The sequence below is a fragment of the Rutidosis leptorrhynchoides genome, chromosome 6, assembly GCF_046630445.1.
Source record: "Rutidosis leptorrhynchoides isolate AG116_Rl617_1_P2 chromosome 6, CSIRO_AGI_Rlap_v1, whole genome shotgun sequence".
NCBI lineage: Eukaryota > Viridiplantae > Streptophyta > Magnoliopsida > Asterales > Asteraceae > Rutidosis > Rutidosis leptorrhynchoides.
Window position 1 is genome coordinate 39,818,573 of NC_092338.1, and position 18,840 is coordinate 39,837,412.

The window sequence follows — 18,840 nt, forward strand, 5'->3', positions numbered from 1 at the left end:
TGGATTTTTGGATCAAATTTCACGTCCTCGAACATTTTGTAAATGGACGGAAGAGAGGGCGATGGCCTGGGCGAACCCCTGGGCGCCTGCCTGGGCGCGTTCGTGCCATCAAGGCTCTCGTGGGCGACGAGCTGGGCGGACCTGGGCGTAGACCATTGGGACCGCTCTTAGTTTACAATACTTTCGTGAAGAATGTGTTCCCTCAAATCAAAGAAAGCATCTATCTTTTCCATAAATCAAACATCTATCTTTTTCTTTTATCTTGTTGTTAATTTTTTCAATTTATAATTGTGAATCGTAAATTTGCAATTTATATTAAAAAGATTGTGTTATAATACTTAAAAAAATGGAAAGTAGAGGTACCAAATAACAAAATAAGGTATCCGCCAGAGACCGCCATTACAATCTAGACGGTCACGAGTAGACGCAAACTTAAATAAATACTAATGGATAATTCCAGATTTCAGTTTTTTGTCGGTTTACGAACAAGATATACATACATACATACATCGATACTGATATCTATATACTCGTATAATATAATTTGCACATATTATGACAACCGAAATGGACGGAACGCACACGCTATCAACAACAAACAATTTGATCGTCAGGGAAGGACCGCCGGCCGATGACTGTTGTCCGATTTGCTTCGGCTCGTTCTCCGCTCCTTGCCGTGGTCCGTGTGGCCACTGGTACTGCGGTATGTATGCTCACTATTGTCTATGTGTTTCTGTTAGCTGTAAAATTGTAACCCTAGGTTAAAGTAAACAGTATTACTTGCTGTACTGTTAATATTGGATACCTGTTTTTATGGTAAATCATTTGGCAGATATTATGGAATGCATTATTGACTAGATTTGATAGTAGTGAATTAATTATAATTGATCGATTTGATGATGAAAAGTTTGTGATATAATAAGACCTTGTGACATGAAGAATGTGATTAGTTATGTTGTCTAATTGTGTGTGGATTGGATGCTGGTGTGGTTTTTTATTTTAAAGAAGGTGTATATGCAAGGGAAATAGTGCTTTAAACCTACATAATCTTTCTAGCGTATCGGTGTTTCGTATTAACTGATTATTGGATTATGAAACGTGTTAAGGCAACAAGAGGCGAGTATTATTGATTTTACTGAAATGGTAGTAATGGGATTGATTGTGAGGTGTTATTAGTATATGTCTTATGTCTATTGAGAGTGTGAAGTTAACAATTATGGTAAAGGGTTTGTTGATCTTGTGATTTTACGATCATTGAGTACACTAATCATCCGCTAAGCACTGTATTAATCGTATAAAAGAGCACTTAATTGAAGAACAGGTCTTTGGCATATAATCGAGGGCTCCATTTCTCATGATGCTTTTGATAACTATCACGGGATAGAAAAATGATTGTTTTACCTTGTGAAGGCGGTTGCATTATGGAGTACTGGAACCACGTTGCAGCTTTTCACCCTTGCAAGTGCCCCATGTGCTCTCGTCCTATATCAAAGCTGACTCCTGAATCAACATTATCCTATCAGCAGGATCCAGGGATACGTGAGGTTCTGAGGAATGTTAAACAGTACAATTGCCTGTTTGCTGGGGGTGCATGCGGGTTCATTATGGTAGGTTGATACTCTTCTGTGTACTGGATTTTGTTCCTTGGTACTAATTTGCTCTATCTGTCTAGTATTTTTTTAAGTTAAAGGCACCACAGGCCATGTTATATTGATAGTTGTAATTATAACGTGAAACAGTTTTTTTTTTTTTCTTTTTTTTTTCTCTGATACATTGGACATATAGCGCTACACATACATCGGATTCCTCATATAGCTATAGTATAGTTATCTTTTAGGTGCCATATATTGATCTGATGTGCATCCATGTCACTCATATATTGCTTTTACAAGCAACTGGGGTAGTTTTATGCAGGTGAATGAAATCTTGGGTGTAAGAATTTGTTAGGATTCTGATAATTGTGTTTTTCTTATGACAGCAAGTTCTTCAGTTGCCTTTATTTGTTAGGAGATTGCTTCAAGCGATGATGGATCCTGATAGACCTGTTGCATATCTTACCAGATTGCGTTTAGTTGCAGTTAAGCAAATTTGCCTTGCAAATTTAATTCAAATATTTGCGAATTATTTGTGTACAGTTTTGGACTCCGTCTTTACTAGATGCATTTAGAATGTGAATTCTCCCATCTCAAGCCTACACCATATTAAGTTTGCTTTGAATGACTCGTGTTGCACGAGTTGTAAGAGCATACCTCAAACCATGTTTCATAAGTTTTAAACTTGAACTTAGATTTCAATCAACCCTAGTATGTTGAACATTTCAGACATACAACCTTTTTGGTGGGCATATTATCATAACATAGTGTTGAAGAAAGTGCTGAATCTTTTTCACATGTGCAGGTGTTTCTTGGTGCTCTGTATACACTTAGTCCTTTTGACTTTCTCCCAAGATGTAAGTTGTTTAACTCCCTTGACTGTAACTCCCTATAAACAGAGGATCCATAAAGCTACGTATATAGTTATGCAAATTGTTCAGTCACGCCTTCCTGAAAAACCGACATCGCTTGCTTCACCATTTTGTTGACTTTGCATAATGGTGTTGTGCAGGGCGGTACCTTGATGCTATAGACTTGTTTGACTGCTCTGCTATTGCTCTCTCATTCAGTTTGTACTTTGTTGGCCTTTATACACGAAGAAGACGCTTAAGACATTTAAGGCAGCTGGCTCCTGTCCCACACTTTGAAGTAGATATGTAACACCCCCGATATGTCGCCTTTTCATTCCCCGTTACAATATCATATGTCATATTGTGGACACACACATCAACTTCCTTTATGTCATTAAATGCCACTGTTTAGGCTACTCGTGAGTATACATGGCTCTTCTGTTTGCTGGTAAGTTAAGGTTAGTGTTTGTATTTTTGGCTTTGTATGTATATATGAGGGGCCAGTTTTTCTACTTTTATGAAGTTGCACCCAATCCAAGTCTTTTTCTTTGATACTTAAGTACAACTATATGGGGTACAAAATTGTATGTATGATATGAACTTCAACCTAATAACTAGCAGCAAGTTGTGCGTCCTGCTGCTTAACAGAGGTTGGCTCAATAGTATGGGGTCTTAAGTTTTGCTATATATTGTAAAAAGTACTGTCTGATGAGGTATATGTGACTTGATATCTCAAACTGAGGTTATTGTAGTTTTCAAAGTTAGTCTAGTACTCTAGTTTTTGAGGTCTTAAACCTAGCCAAACAGCTTCTAAGATTAGGTATGTGTAACGTGAAATGTTTCGAACGGGCTTATATGTATATATATGTTGGTCCATATTCCTTAACGATGCTTGCAACTTATTACTTATCTAGTTATCAATTTATGATATAATTCCAATTCCAATCGCAATTCCAATGAGAAATAGTGTTGTTTTACAAGTAAAATCCAATGAAGATTTTGTTTATCAATAAACAAAATTGTATTTCCCATGTTTATGATATAAATGTGCCTCCTAAGCAGAAGTTATACATCATTTAATTTACTTTATGAGTCACCAAGGATTAACCTAGTAGACTTTTACACTGCAGTCTCTTAGCATTAGGCATTAGGGGTGTTCACTAAAAGGTTTTACAAACGAAATTAGCCAATCCAAATTGAATTGGGTGAAGTGTGTTGTCTAATTTAGTTTTGGTTTGAATATTTGATTTCACTCGAAAATATCGACGGTTTTTGATTTGAAGTTGAGTTGTAAAATAAAAATTTGGTTTCAACCCGAAAAACCGAAAACCGAAGTATGTTATTTGTCTATGGTATATATATTATATATTTAATATTATATAATTGATATGCATCTATATAAAATAAATGAGGGAAATGAATTTGGTGAAACAACGTATTTATGAATAAACCTTAACAATACATGAAAACCTAATAATGATGACACTGGTGCTATTCTTGTAAAAGTGAAGTTTTGTTTGTTTTCTCATCTTCAATTTGTAGGCTTCAATACCATAACTTTATCAAGTGACAGATTACAAACCTTAGACATGAAACATTTAGAGAAATAAACTCCACACGAGCCTTTCATTTTTTGGTGAAAGATATTTGGATTTTGCCAATGATATCTCTTAGAACTGTCATTAAGTCTGATAATGGCCACCGATCCATTGGATATCTATCCGATCCACCCAACTATTGGCTGATATTGACGATTAAAATGAATATCGATACAGATATTGATGAATCTAAATGGATACATATATGGATGAAAAACTTCCATCCACGGATATATCTGTTCACACCCGAAATGCATATAGATATACGTAAATATAGGTATGTACAAACACATTTACTACTACAATTTACCATTACACATATATTTTGTTAACAATCATATAATAAATTCATTATATTTCCATATATACTAACCACCACATGGGATTTGGTCGTTTCACCTCACCCCCGCCCAAAAAATACTCCATATATACTAACCACCACATGGGATTTGGTCGTTTCACCCCAACCCCCCCGCCCCCCCCCCCCACCCCCACAAAAAAAATACCCAAAACGACATGGGACCAAACTTCCACCCAAAATATCCAAAAACCCCCCTACACTATAACTAATCTAAAAAAAATACCCTCAAATCCAGGGGGGTAAAACGCCACTTTCCTTAATTAAAATAAAAACTCCACCCAAACATTTCGACAGTCCGTATCTTCCTCCTCGCTCCGAGTTAAATTTCACCGACCGCACCGTTAAACTCGAAATATTTCTGTGAACAAAACGAAACTAACTACGTTCAAAACGGACACTTTTTAAAAAACGCTAAATACACAACAGCCCGTATCTTCCCGCTCGCCGCGAGTTAAATTTTTCCGAAAGCAGCGTCGTACTCGAAATAATTTTATGAACAAAACGATAAAAGGTACGTTCGAAACGGACACCTTTTAAAAAACGCTAAAGACAACGACAGCCCGTATCTTCCTGCTCGCCGCGAATTAAATTTTTCCGCCAGCACCGTTAAACTCGAAATATTTTTGTGAACAAAACGAAACTAACTACATTCGAAACGGACACTTTTTAAAAAACGCTAACCACAACGACAATCCGTATCTTCCCGCTCGCCGCGAGTTAAAATTTTTCGACAGTAGCGTCTTACTCGAAATAATTTTATGAACAAAACCATAAAAACTACGTTCGAAACGGACACTTTTAAAAAAACGCTAAACACAAAGACAGCTCGTATCTTCCTCTAGGACCGTTAAGCTCGAAATAAATATATCAACAAAACGAATAAACACAAACACAAACAGAGCACCCACAATATGACCCGAACGCCACCGCCGCAACGCGCGGTCGATAACTTTGTAGTTATATTACAATAAACATGTGTATCTAACTAAATAAAGATTTAAATTACAATTTTAATTGTCACTATAATGTTATTTTGTTCTATCTTCTACAAAGTTACACGATCTTGTAGATGAATTTTAACTATGTCATAGATTTTTTGTTATATACGTTTAGGTTTTCATTAAATATCAAGTAATACTATAACATTTTTGAATATATAACGGATATCCATTAACCCGCTTAATTCAGTGGATATGCATATGAATCGATGAACTAAAATTCTATGGATATTATGGATGAACAAATGTTAAATGAATATGGATCCGCCATCATCTATGATCCATATATGATCCGTTGCCATCTCTAGTTTTTGTTAACACGCTTCAATGGATTGTACACGACGACTGCTAGTCCCTTTCAAACTGATAGTTATCATATTGTACAACATGTCACAGCGCGTTAAATCCAAAATACGAAAGTGACTAGTAATCGTTGTGTAAAATCTATTGAAGCGTGTTAACAATACCTAGAGATGACAACAGATCAGATATGATGCATATTTTGAAATCACGTTAAATCCAAAATATTTTTCAGAAAAAAATAAAGAAAAAAGAAAACTAAACTCATCATCAGTCCCTGATTCCTTTTCACCCGAACCCGGTTCGGAAACTCGATGCTGTTTGATACGTGTCTAGATACATCCCCCTTCTCACCTTCTTGTTCGTCAAACCAACGCCATTCCCTTTCATTATATTCTCTTTCCCCCAAAAAATTCATCACAATCTTTTCATCCTCAATACAACGTATATATATACACGTACAACGTATATATCTATACATATATATCTATACATCTATCCAAATATCATCACAATTACGCTTCAATTCATCTCCGACTGGTACGCACTCATCAATTCCTTAAATACTTGTAAAACTAGGGTTTACAATAATTATCAAGCCGCATATTTGTTATCACAATTAATGGAACTGAAGTTTTCCGCTCTCTTTCATCGCAGCTGTAATTATTCAATTTCGATTTGTTGTTGTTTTCATCACTGTTAAATTAGAAATAAATAAAACAATATGGATTTGAGTCGATCGTTAGGGTTCGTACCTCACTCATCACACAGTAATCAAACAATACCAAACGATACCGTTTCATTTCAAATCGATTCGAGTTTTAGAAACAATTCATCTCATCTTGTGTCTAGTGTTCCTCTTCAATTGATGGAGCAACAGACGACTGCTGAAAGTAAAAACGTAGATTTGAATGAGACGAATAGGGCAAGTGTGGATTTGAATCAGAGCAAAGGTGTAGGTGAAGAAGATGATGAGGAAAGAGATGTCGAGGAGTTTCGGATTTTAGGTCATTCTATGTGTTTGAAAAGACGAAGAGATACTACTACTATTAATAATGGTAATAGTAATGATAATAATAGCTCTGCTACTGCGGATTCGGCTTCTTCAAACAAACGATGTCATGTAGAGCAAAACAGGCAAGGACAAATCCTTGAATCGCGTAGACAGGCGGTTAGAGCTTGGGGAAATCAGTCTCTTCAGGCTGCTGATCCTGATATATTTGAAATTTTGGAGAAAGAGAAGCTTAGGCAGTATAAAGGGATTGAATTGATAGCTTCAGAGAATTTTGTTTGTAAAGCGGTTATGGAAGCTTTGGGTAGTCACGTGACGAATAAGTATTCGGAAGGGATGCCTGGTGCTAGGTACTATACTGGGAATCAGTATATTGATGAGATTGAAGTTATTTGTTGTCAACGAGCGTTAGCTGCTTTTGGTCTTGATTCCGAGAGTTGGGGAGTGAATGTTCAGCCGTATTCGTGTACGTCTGCGAATTTTGCAGTTTATACTGGTTTGTTGCTCCCTGGTGATCGAATTATGGGGTTGGATACTCCTTCTGGTGGGAATACGAGTCATGGGTATTACACACCTAATGGAAGGAAAGTTTCAGGTGCTTCAATTTTCTTTGAGAGTCTTTCGTACAAGGTTAATCCACAGACGGGGATTATTGATTTTGAAAAGCTTGAGGAAAGAGCTATTGATTTTCGTCCAAAAATACTTATTTGTGGTGGGAGTTCATATCCTAGGGAATGGGATTATTCGAAATTTAGACAGATTGCGGATAAGTGTGGTGCAATCTTGATGTGTGACATGGCTCAAATTAGTGGTCTTATTGCTGCCAAGGTAAATTGTCTCTGCTAATTGTTAAATTGTTTATAGCTTTTTCTTTGCTTGAGTTATGATGCTGATCACATTTTTGTTTTGGGTTTGCTTAATTATATTCGTCCAAATTCTTTGCTTGCTTAAAAATGGTAGCTTTCCTTTTTTCTTACACGCAATTCCTTTTACTTAGTCGAATACAAAACAACAACAATACGCAATCCCTCAAATGTGGGGTATGGCTGTTTTACTTGGTCAATTGTTAATGTAAAATTCAGTGTTCTTGGTCAAGTTTTCTATTTTACTTGGTCAAATACAACATCGTCGTTGAGTAAGCCAATTTGAGAGGTGCAATGTCAGTTTATAGGCTTATGAGTTGCATCTAAAGATGCATTGTATACTTTTGTACATTCTTATATATGTTTCAACTGGCAATTGGCAGCGATAATTCATTTTATTATCTGGTTATTAACAGATTCGTACTATTATGGTTAATGTTTGAGTCACTCTTGTGCAACATCGAGTTTTCTAAACTATCAATCTGTTTACTAACCAACACATGATGATTTTTACACCTTTAAAGGAAACTTTGATACCAAATATGCATCTATTGTAACTATGAGTCTCTTTAAGGGAATAAGCATTTGCTATTGAGTAACAAGGTGGTCATTCTATAATTCACTCTACAACCATCTTGTGTTTGTACGGAGTAATTATTTTTATCCTGTACGAAAATTTCTTATCATGAAAATTGGCATTACATTGTTTAAGTCGAGTACTATCTATGTTTATGTCATCGAAATGTCTGTGTTGTATGTTTTACAGGAGTGTGCCAGCCCCTTTGAGTTTTGTGACATTGTAACATCAACAACTCATAAAAGTCTTCGTGGCCCTCGAGGAGGTATAATTTTTTCCAGAAAAGGTCCTAAGTCTAGGAGAAGAGGAATGCTTCTGAATCAAGGTGATGGTAGTGATAAGTATGACTTTGAAGAAAAGATAAACTTTGCTGTATGTCCTGCACTTCAAGGTGGGCCACACAACAATCACATTGCTGCACTTGCAATTGCACTGAAGCAATTGGCTACTCCTGAGTACAAGGAATATATGAATCAGGTGAAGAAAAATGCTCAGGCACTTGCATCTGCTTTGTTGAGAAGAAACTGTAGGCTTGTTACTGGAGGGACTGACAATCATTTGTTACTTTGGGATCTTAGAAATCTTGGGTTGACTGGTACTAGTTTTATATTTTTTTTCCTTTCTCATTCTCTCTTAATTTTTCATACGTGGTGCAATGTGTTTACTTTAAAACGATCTTCGTTTGTCATCATTTCATCACTCGTTACCAAGATATTACCAGAAATAAAGAAAGATTTATACTTCTGCCTCTGAGTAGAATAATCATTTTAACACTATTTTTTTTTTGCTGAGATGTTAGAATATGAGTCTGATGAGGTCTCAAAAGATAGTATTCATGTACTGATTTTTAAAATTGTATTGTAGCGTACACAACTTTTTTTACACTTGAAAGTCAGATCTGGTAGTCTAGGTTAGGAGTATATATTATCAGGGAATAGTCCTACCTTTATAGGGAAGTTAAAAATCTCACTGCTTGAGTCAATATTGGTTGCACCTAGAACTCGTAGAGTGGAAATCAATTGTACACATAGCCCAAAATTCCTTCAGACCAAACTCGTTCTTCTTATATGCCTTGATTAGTATGAGATCACGCTTTACATTTTGACTGTCCTTTTTCCTTTTTCTGTCTGTTCATTTATGGCCCAAAAAACATGGTTACAAGCATTGTTCTTGTGGTTTGTTAGCAGTGAATGCTTAATACCATATAATGTGACCAAACACCAGCAGCTCCAATTTACCAATACTGGTTTGTTTTTGATAATATTTTGGTATTAATGGTGTAGTTTTAGAAAATCAAACTGCATGTTCCCTCTGAACTATTGATTTCGTCAAACATAGATTACCCCTGATTTATTGCTAATTCTAGGAACAATATTACCATGTACACCGTAAATGGTTCAATGATAGAGTGGTACTCTATACAACATGAAACAACAAAGGGCCATTGGCCTGGCGGTATCGCGGTGGCCCTTTTAACCAAGAGGTTGAGGGTTCAAGTCCCGTTGTGGACATATTTCGTGGATTATTGCAAATATTCGTGTAAAGTGTGTGTGAGTTTGCCTTTAAAAAAAAAATTACAACATGAAACAAACTAATCCTTATGTTAGTTAGAGAACAGTTTACATGTGCACTTTATCAACCCTTATTTTCGTATTAATTAAGCGTATGTACTTTGTTATCCGTATTACCGTGCACAAGGTCTCCTCACTTATTTTACACCCTGCTTATATACAACTCATGATCCTCATGTTTCCCATTTTCTATTTTAGGTAAGAATCTGGAGAAGGTATGTGAGATGTGTCATATCACTGTCAACAAAATTGCCATATTTGATGACAATGGAATACTTATTCCCGGAGGAGTAAGGATAGGTAAGTTAAAAATCCCGGCCTTTTTTGGTCATTCATCTTCATAGGGTCGATTTTTAAATTTCTGGTTGTTATAAAAGCCTCGGACTCATGGGTCATGATTTATACTTTAGGCACTCCAGCAATGACTTCAAGAGGTTGTCTGGAATCTGATTTTGAGACGATGGCAGACTTTCTTTGTCGAGCAGCTCAGATTACTAGTTCGGTGCAAAGGGAACATGGGAAAATGGTCAAGTCTTTCTTGAAAGGTCTTGAAAACAACAAAGATATACTTGATCTTAAAATTCAAGTTGAAAACTTCGCAACCCAATTCGCAATGCCAGGCCAAGATTTGTAGTTAATACCGTTTACACCACTCAATGTCTTTATATAAAGGCAATGGGTGCATTTTTCTACCAGCGTGTTAGGTAGAACTCGTGAAGACTTGTATGAACGAGTTCTCTTCATACATTTTCCATCTATATTTGTTGCAGGTAATACAGAAGCTCTTGCATATTTTGTTAATACTACATTGAAGATGACCAAAAAAAATAAAAAAATCGAAGAGTGACATTTGGGTCAGTTATCTATATATATTTTTGATCCTTTGTGGTAAATGGAGATAATATTGTGTAGCAATCTTTTGGTATTATTGGGATTGGTTCTATTTGTCTTTAAAATGTGACATGACTTGTAATGTTGAAATTGTTAACCATCGAGGCTATGCCTGAGTGGCCACCAGGACTTCCAATGAAGCAAGAGGTCACGGGTTCGATTCCCTTCAAGGCAAATACCTTGGGGCGAGCTCCATTTAGTGACTGATTGACTAGAGGATGTTTTGCCTGGTAGCGGTGGAGGCCTGGTTTGCCGTTTACCCGGGGTTTACCAACTAGAGGGGAGCCGTTATGGCTCGTCGCTAGGGGGTTTCTTGTAAAAAATAAAAATAAAAAAAGGGAGAGAAAAAAAAGGTAAAAACAAGTCAAAGTTGGGCAGTTGGACGTGTATACTGCTTTACTTAGGTTAATTACATCGTTAACCTTGGTAATTATTGCCTAAACCTACAATAAACTTCTTGGTTTTTTTTTTTTTTTCCTCTTTTAGTTGCTCTCATTTGGTTTTTATCTTAATTGATCTGTGCTTTAATGATACACTTACTTAATCAAGATTTAGGTTATAGATATCGTCATTCATTATTCAGATATCGAGTACCTAGAAGATTATAGTGAACATAGATGAATTTTACCAACATACGTCTTAATGATTTGTATGCAAGGATTTCAATTTGTGTCGTTTATAAATTATGTTATTTATATTTATGATTTGGACTTGTTATCATCTCCTTTTGGATTTGGAAGTTATATACCTGGTCGTATGCAAAACTAACTTATAATATTGTTTCGGTCTCTTCTATTTTGATATGATGAAAAATAAACATGACACTCAGAAAACAGGTGTTGCATGTTAAAAGTTGTCTTATTTATCATTGCGAGTGTGAACATGGTCACTTTTTTAGATACTTTCAACTATGGTTGTACCTTATCTCTTAGGGAAAATTATATATATATTTTTTAATTATTTATTATTTGAAATTAATTATATATTCACATAACAATTTGTATTCTATTCCATCTAAATTTTATTGCATGCCTAGCCGTCTCATTATTTTTGAAGGCTCCATTCGATACCTAAAATGAGCCCTTATTCTTTGGGCAAAAGACGAAGTTTTTCAGCGCTGGGAGGGGCCATTTCCCCCACAATAAAAATGAAATATGCAGTTCTTTGAGTTACGAACGTTTACACTTTTTGAATTAACTAAACTGGAGTCCGTCTAGAAAAGATATGATCAAAGTGATGAAAGCTCATAAATTTTGCGAGCTGTCACCGTTGGACCCTCAGCAAGAACATATTGTAAGTTTTTATGCTTATTACTACTAATAATAGACAATTTCATATTAGGAATAATCATATCTGACAAATCATCTAATGCAATACGACTAATTTGTATATTAGTTGGTAATTGAAAAGTTTTAAATGGCATTGTCACAAACATGTAGAATTTGTGCTTTCATTTGACGTTACATTTGTCATGATTTTATATTCTTTATGTCCCCTAAGTTGCATGCAAATCTCTCTTTACTTCCCTTTAAATGGACAGCCACATCCCATTTCCATTATTATTCATTTTTTTTTATCGCATTTCCATTATTATTCTTTTTTTTATTATCGCATTTCATATATAACAACAAAGAGGCTCACATAAAAGTCAATTCTAGAAGGCCTTATATTAATCAAAAACTAGCCATGTTTTTGTTTTGATTTTGCAAGCCAACTTATGATTAAAGTTGTCTAATCGATAATAACGTATAATTTTCGCAGCATAATATAAAAATATGCATATCAATTTGTTTAGGAGAAAAAAGTGGCAATTTTTTGTTAATATAGACATATAGTACTAGAATATTTATGTTGTTTCATAAAAGTGGTGAAATTTGGACCCATGTGACTTAATATGGGAGCTAAAAGATGAAACTTGAACAGAAGTCCCTTTTAAAGGGCACAAAAAAGGTATTCAAAGCCAAATAAACCTATATGTTATGAAATTATAAATGTAAGAGTTTTTTTCTACTTTCAACTATCTCATCAAAAAAATCGTCAAGTTGAACAATTGTATTCTCAACTCCACATTGCAACTCTTCAAAACAATTCTTTACCTTTTCAACCCTCTCACTTATGTCAAAGTCTAATTCGAGCCCTCTAATTCCGTCGAACCTTGTTTTCAACTCATCTGTGATGTTTCTTGTATTTCGAAACTCGTCGAGTAAGATACCATTTTGCCCTTCTTCCGTCTCCTTCACTTTATCATTCAACCTTTTCGCCGATACCATAAAACTTGATCCAAATACAATGTGATTTTCATTATAATTAGTCGTTTTCTGACAAAACACTGAGGACAAACTTGTCTCGTTTGAACAATAAACTAGGCCATTAACCATGATCTTCAAAAGTAATGAACTTATGTTTCTTAATGCATATAAAACTCCTCTAAACCCATGGAAACCATTAAACCTTGACTGAATTAAGGCACTTTCATCGAATTCCATCGATATTGGTTTAATTCTTGTTTCTAATAAGCTCTTGTTTTCTTCCTCCAATCTAACACTCTCCCTTTGGCAACGAGTGATCATTCTAAGCACCTGAAAAACATTCAACATTTAAGAATTTAATTCAGTATAATTATATTAAGGATTTTTCCCAACATTTAAGTGATGTTGTTAAGTTACATAAAAGTCTTGTACAATTTCATAACTATCACTTTATATTATATAAATAACCGTCATGTACAATAATTTTATGCATCTTAATGACAGTGCTCGGGCCGTCGCTTGTAAAAATCTTATATTAGAGACTAAAATAACTCATATAGTAAAGTAATAATATGATCATGTACCTCACGTGAGATTTGTGGATTTAGATCATTGTTTTCAAGCATAGAAAGCATGTTAACACCCATAGAACAATAATTTTCCATGTTCGAAATTCCCGATTTAAGGACATGACATATGTCCCAAAGACGTGCACTATCGTCCATGTATTCATCAAGCCATTTTCCACCAACTGGTAATTGTAGTTTATGAACCAAAATGGTCAATTGGGAATGAAATGATTGAAGGAATGAGAGGACAAGTTGTAAGAAATGGATGGACATGATATTATGAGAGTGAAAAGCGTTATAAATATTGTCAAGGCTACCAGTTAGGAAGTCGTAGAACTCGTTTACGGTGGTGGTTGTGGCGGTGGTGGTGGTGGTGGTAGAGGATGAACTATGATGCATCATGAGGTGTGGAAATATTATTATAAAAATGAAGAGTAGAAAAGTGAGTAAAACTTGGGAGGTACGGTTTAAATATGGTGAATTAAAAGGGTAAATGGGTGCAATTACGGATGTTCCTTATTATAATGTGGAGGAGGCATGTAGAGGATGATTAGAAATCTACCACATTTAAGTGTGAAAGAAATTGTACTACGCAGTACTAGATTTTTATGTTTTATTATTATTTTTTTGCAAAAAAAAAAAAAAAAAAAAAAAAAAAAAAAAAAAACCTATGAAAATTTAATAATAAAAATAGAAGAACCAATCAAAATCAAATACAACTAAAGAGATCGAAAGAATCACCTAGCATCTAGAAACGACAAACAAATTATCCTAAAAAATAACCAAACAACGACCGAACCCTAAAAACAAGCTGAGGCACCAAAACGAATCAAATACAACCACAAGAACCAACATATATAACCAACAAAAGAACAACTAGCCCAAATCTAATGATACACCAATGATGAAAATAAAAGCTATAAATCGAGTTTACCCGTCACCCTGAACGTTTTCCTGTTTAATGTTAAAATGACATATTCTATACTTCACTGATTTTTTTATTCACCTTATTTATTTATATATGTTTCAATATAATTTTACTTAACTACCAAATATTGTTAACTCTCAAATTTATTTTCATTCATTACTATTGTTTATTTAACTAGTTGTGGAGCCCTCGCTTCGCGCCGGAGGCTCCGTTTTGAATGCGAGTTAAAAAAAAAGTCTTGATCCATTTTGTAAAAAAGAATTTTTTTCGACATCTAACATTGAAGGGTTGTTTCTTTTGTGAAAGTTGATTCTTTTAGCGTTCCTTTTTTTTTTTAAAGTTAGTTGATCTATTTTATAAAAAAGAATGTTTTTGAAGGGTTCTTCCTTTTGTGAAAGTTGCTTCTTTTAACGTTCCTGTTTTTTTTTTTTTTTTTTAAGTTAGTTGATCTATTTTATTAAAAAGAATGTTTTTCGACATCTTTTGGTAGCAGTGAAGGATTGTTCCTTTAATGAAAGTTGCCTCTTTTATCGTTGGGGAAAAAAAAGGTAGTTGATTTTTTAGTAAAAAGGAATTTTTTTCGACATCTTTTGGTAACATTGAAGGGTTGGTTCTTTTATGAAAGTTGCTTCTTTTATCGTTGAAAACCAAAAAAAAAAAGGTGAAATGATGAAAATACCCCTGGTTACTATTGATAAATAGTGCTACAGGGTTTTGTCAAAAAAAAAGGTGAAATGACAGAAATATCCCTGGTTACTATTGATAAATAGTGCTACAGAGTTTTTTCTTTTAGATAATATAATTTTATAACAAATTCAGTTAATTTTAACAAAAAAATAAAAAATAAAAAAAATTAGGAAACGTTTTTTTTCAGACAGATAACGTGAATTGTGATTTTTTGTTCAATTAGAATGTTATTTGCCTTTCAAAAAATTTGTGTCAATTACATTGAATATAAAATTTATATTCTTAGTCTTTAAAAATGTCTTTAATAATATTTGATTCTACTTTATAAGACCATTTATAACAGTGGTGTGGATGAGGTACTGGTGTGAGTTTTTTTTATATGATGTGAAGGTGTGAGTTGAAAATATAAAGTAATGATTGTGTGAGTTTGTGATGTATGTGAGGAGTATTGTGATAATATAGACAAATATATACTTTTAGAGTGGATAAAAATGAATTAAAATAATATTTTAAAAAGATAAAATTACACAGTTGGTCCTTAATGTCTGGTGCAAATTACATCAATTGACCTTAGATGGCGTTTGGTTTGAGAATTTCAATTACTGAAAATCCAGAAAGATTTAAAATCTTAAGATTTGAAATCCCATAATCTGTTTGCTTGAAGGATTTAAAATTCCACGATATGCAATCTAATCAAAATAAGTTTTTTTTCACATTAATATTAAAGTAACAAAGAAAATCTAAAAAGTTGTTACATTAACATTAACATTCATATTAAATAATACTAATCTATAGTATACATTAAATCTCTAACATGTTGATGTCATAAATAAGAATTATTCAAGTTAAAAAAAAAAAAAAACTAAAAATAAAGAGACAAATTCTAAGACCCACATGATTATGTCATTATAATAATTAGTTGTATTTAAAAAAATATTAACATGTTAATTGTAAAATATATGAAGAATTATGTACAACTTTATGGTAAAACACTTTCATGACCATATGTACAATATTTGAACAATTATGTACAATCTTATGATAAACACCCACATAATGTAACGTCCTCCAGATAGGGTCTGGAAGAAACGTCACTAATATCAAATAAACCAACATATTATAATATACGAGAACAATACTACATGATAAAATCAAACTTTATTTAGAGTACGCAGCGGAAAATGAAATGTCGTTACAAGAATTGAAATTACAATAAAGTAAATGTTTCAAATGCAAGAATAGTAAATGCGATATCTCTTGTTCCTAAGTTCAAGTAGCATCACATAAGCAGTAAGTAAGTAAGCTTGAATCAATCAGCACCTGAGACAAACATGCTAAAGTGTCAACCAAAAAGGTTGAGTGAAATCATAGGTTTAACAAAAGTAGTTATCGTTGTTTTTAGACCACAAGATTTAGATTGTAAAGTTGATCTCCCGCAGGATCAAAAAGTTATGTCAATGCGTGATATTTAGACTAAACGTTCAAGTTTGCCCCAAAGACAAGTTGTAGTTTATATTTGTCGGTTTAATTTCATTATTAATTAATACAAAGACTTAGTCAAATGTATCGGGGATGTTACTCCTGATAGGCCTACCCCCAATAATTAAGCATGCATTCAACGAGCAATTAAAAATATCACTGTATGGACTTAGTCGGACATAGCCGGGTATAGCATAGTTTAGTGGTTTGGTACTTGTGTCTAAGTTGTAAAATGTAAAAACAGCATGTGTCTCACCCCAATAAATGTAAGTAAGTTTGCTAGCAATAAAGAGTGGGGCTATAAATTCACCTTAGTAAGTAGAGAGAGAGTTATTCCTCGGAATAGAAAGTTGGATGAGTGAGTAGAAAAGTCAACCTATTGACATTTAAGAGTAGTAAGTGTTTTTGCCCAAGTTTAAGTAGATGTTTAAGTATGATAGTGTTGTAAGTATAGTTCGTTTTACTAAGTTTCCTTTCCTAGTAAGTTTCTATTTTTAGAAAGTTTCCACTTTTAGTAGATTTCTTATCTTAGTAAGTTTCTATAACTAGAAAGTTTCTACTTTAAGAGTGTTTTCCATTTTAGGATACTTGTCGTATTAGATAAGCTTCCAATCACCCATTTCCCTTCGAATGGCCATTTCAGGTCTAGGGGCTTGAGCTATAGGATCCTTTAAATCGGAAATCCAAATCCTTCCATCTAGAGTTTCGTAGAAACCATTCGTCAAGAAAGTTCGAAGATCTATACATCTCTAATACATATCCCAAAATATTTTTATGTGTAGGTTATAGGTTATAGGTGTTAGTAATAGTAATAGTGTATACATGTTAATTAATAGTATAAGTAGTATTAGGGTTTCATTAATTAGGGTTAGTTAATTAAAGTAGTATTTTAATGATTAGGGTTTAGGGTTTTGAGGATCTAAATAATATGAATGTTAAGATCATGCACGAATATGATTATGAATATAAACATGAATTGAAAGAAAGATTTAAAAGCTTTAAGATTTTGGATCATACCTTGTTAATAATGATGAAGATTAACAAGAAACAAGAAGAAAACTTGGTGATGAAGATCAAATAACCCAAATAATGAAGAACACGCTTGAAAATCTTGATGAACACGAAGAACAAGCTTGAAGATCCGAATACCACAAGAGAGGGAGAGGGAGAGATTGTTTTGGAGAGAGGATTTTGGTGTGATTTGTGAATGAGAAACTAGGAGTCTAGTATAATAACCCTCATATTTCCATACTTGAATTGACTAATTTGCCTATAGGGTTGTTATCCATACGTAATATATAATTAAATTCGACGTTGATCAAATATTTATTTTTAGTCGACACTTTTTGTTAACTAAAGTTTACACTAATTATATAAAATAACTTTAGTTAATATTAATATTAATGCGTATTATATTTAAAACTATATGTAACATAATTATTAATTAAATGATAAGTTATTTTAATCATTATATATATTTTTAGCTTATAAAAAAAATAAAAATAAAAAGAAATAAATTTTTTTTATAAATTAAATAATGAGCCCATGAATTTTGACTAAATATTTTCAAAAACAAAAACTTATTAAAAACATTTTTAACATGTTTTTATTATTTTGTCAAAATTGGCACCTTTATTTTATAATTTTTTTTTCTTTTCACCAACCATTTTTTACCTATAAATACATGGCTCCTCATTCATTTTTTCTTGCCAAACACAAAAACTTAAGTTATTCTCTCAAAACCTTGAAGAAAATTTGAGGTACTTTCTATGTTTATTAATTTTTTTTCAATATTGTCATTTATATTTATATTTATTGTATATTCTTTGTAAAATTCGAAATTAATTATGTTTATATGTTATAATTAGTATTATAAGTGTTATGATGCATAAAAATGATTTTTATAATTTATGGAATATTATTTATAATTAAATACGAATTATGTAGTGTTTAAACATAAAAACAATGTAAAATTCGTAATAAATACTTTTAACCAAAAATAAAATATATATAATTTTTTATGAGTTTTTAAAACTTATATAGATCTGAAAAAATTATAAAAATAATTACTTGGGTCGAATTGGTATTTATTATATAATTAAACTCTATTATTATGTAATTTGAAGGTAAATTAAGAATAAATATAAAATAAAAAAAAATATTTTTTTAAATATTTTTCTACAGGTTATTAGACTGATAGAAACTTATAAAAATTATAAAAATAATTATTTGGGTTTATTTAGTAATTACGAAGAATTAAAATTTTTTTGTGAATACATTAAGGGTAAAAATAAAAATAAATACAAAAATATAA

General features: G+C 33.0%; 3 protein-coding genes across 4 annotated transcripts; 2 read left to right on the forward strand and 1 right to left on the reverse strand.

The window, feature by feature from the left end:
- The first annotated feature begins 403 nt into the window (after positions 1–403).
- On the forward strand, positions 404–2,995 carry LOC139852744 (uncharacterized). 2 transcript variants are annotated; one of them, XM_071842075.1, is made up of 5 exons: positions 409–703; positions 1,411–1,607; positions 1,979–2,077; positions 2,398–2,449; positions 2,605–2,995. In XM_071842075.1, the coding sequence occupies exons 1-5, from the start codon at positions 556–558 to the stop codon at positions 2,751–2,753; spliced, it is 645 nt and encodes a 214-aa protein (XP_071698176.1). In that variant the 5' UTR covers positions 409–555; the 3' UTR covers positions 2,754–2,995. The 2 variants fall into 2 exon arrangements, with proteins under 2 accessions (XP_071698177.1, XP_071698176.1); XM_071842076.1 differs by lacking the exon at positions 1,979–2,077 and having other exon boundaries at positions 404–703.
- Positions 2,996–6,106: 3,111 nt separating this feature from the next.
- LOC139851445 (serine hydroxymethyltransferase 6-like) lies at positions 6,107–10,813 on the forward strand. Its single transcript, XM_071840482.1, has 4 exons — positions 6,107–7,540; positions 8,342–8,747; positions 9,922–10,023; positions 10,134–10,813. Exons 1-4 carry the CDS (start codon positions 6,425–6,427, stop codon positions 10,355–10,357), a joined length of 1,848 nt encoding a protein of 615 aa, XP_071696583.1. The 5' UTR covers positions 6,107–6,424; the 3' UTR covers positions 10,358–10,813.
- Positions 10,814–12,599: 1,786 nt separating this feature from the next.
- On the reverse strand, positions 12,600–13,831 carry LOC139853575 (uncharacterized). The gene is made up of 2 exons (XM_071842959.1): positions 13,448–13,831; positions 12,600–13,193 (listed from the first exon to the last, which is right to left on the reverse strand). Exons 1-2 carry the CDS (start codon positions 13,829–13,831, stop codon positions 12,600–12,602), a joined length of 978 nt encoding a protein of 325 aa, XP_071699060.1.
- Between the last annotated feature and the right edge of the window lie 5,009 nt (positions 13,832–18,840).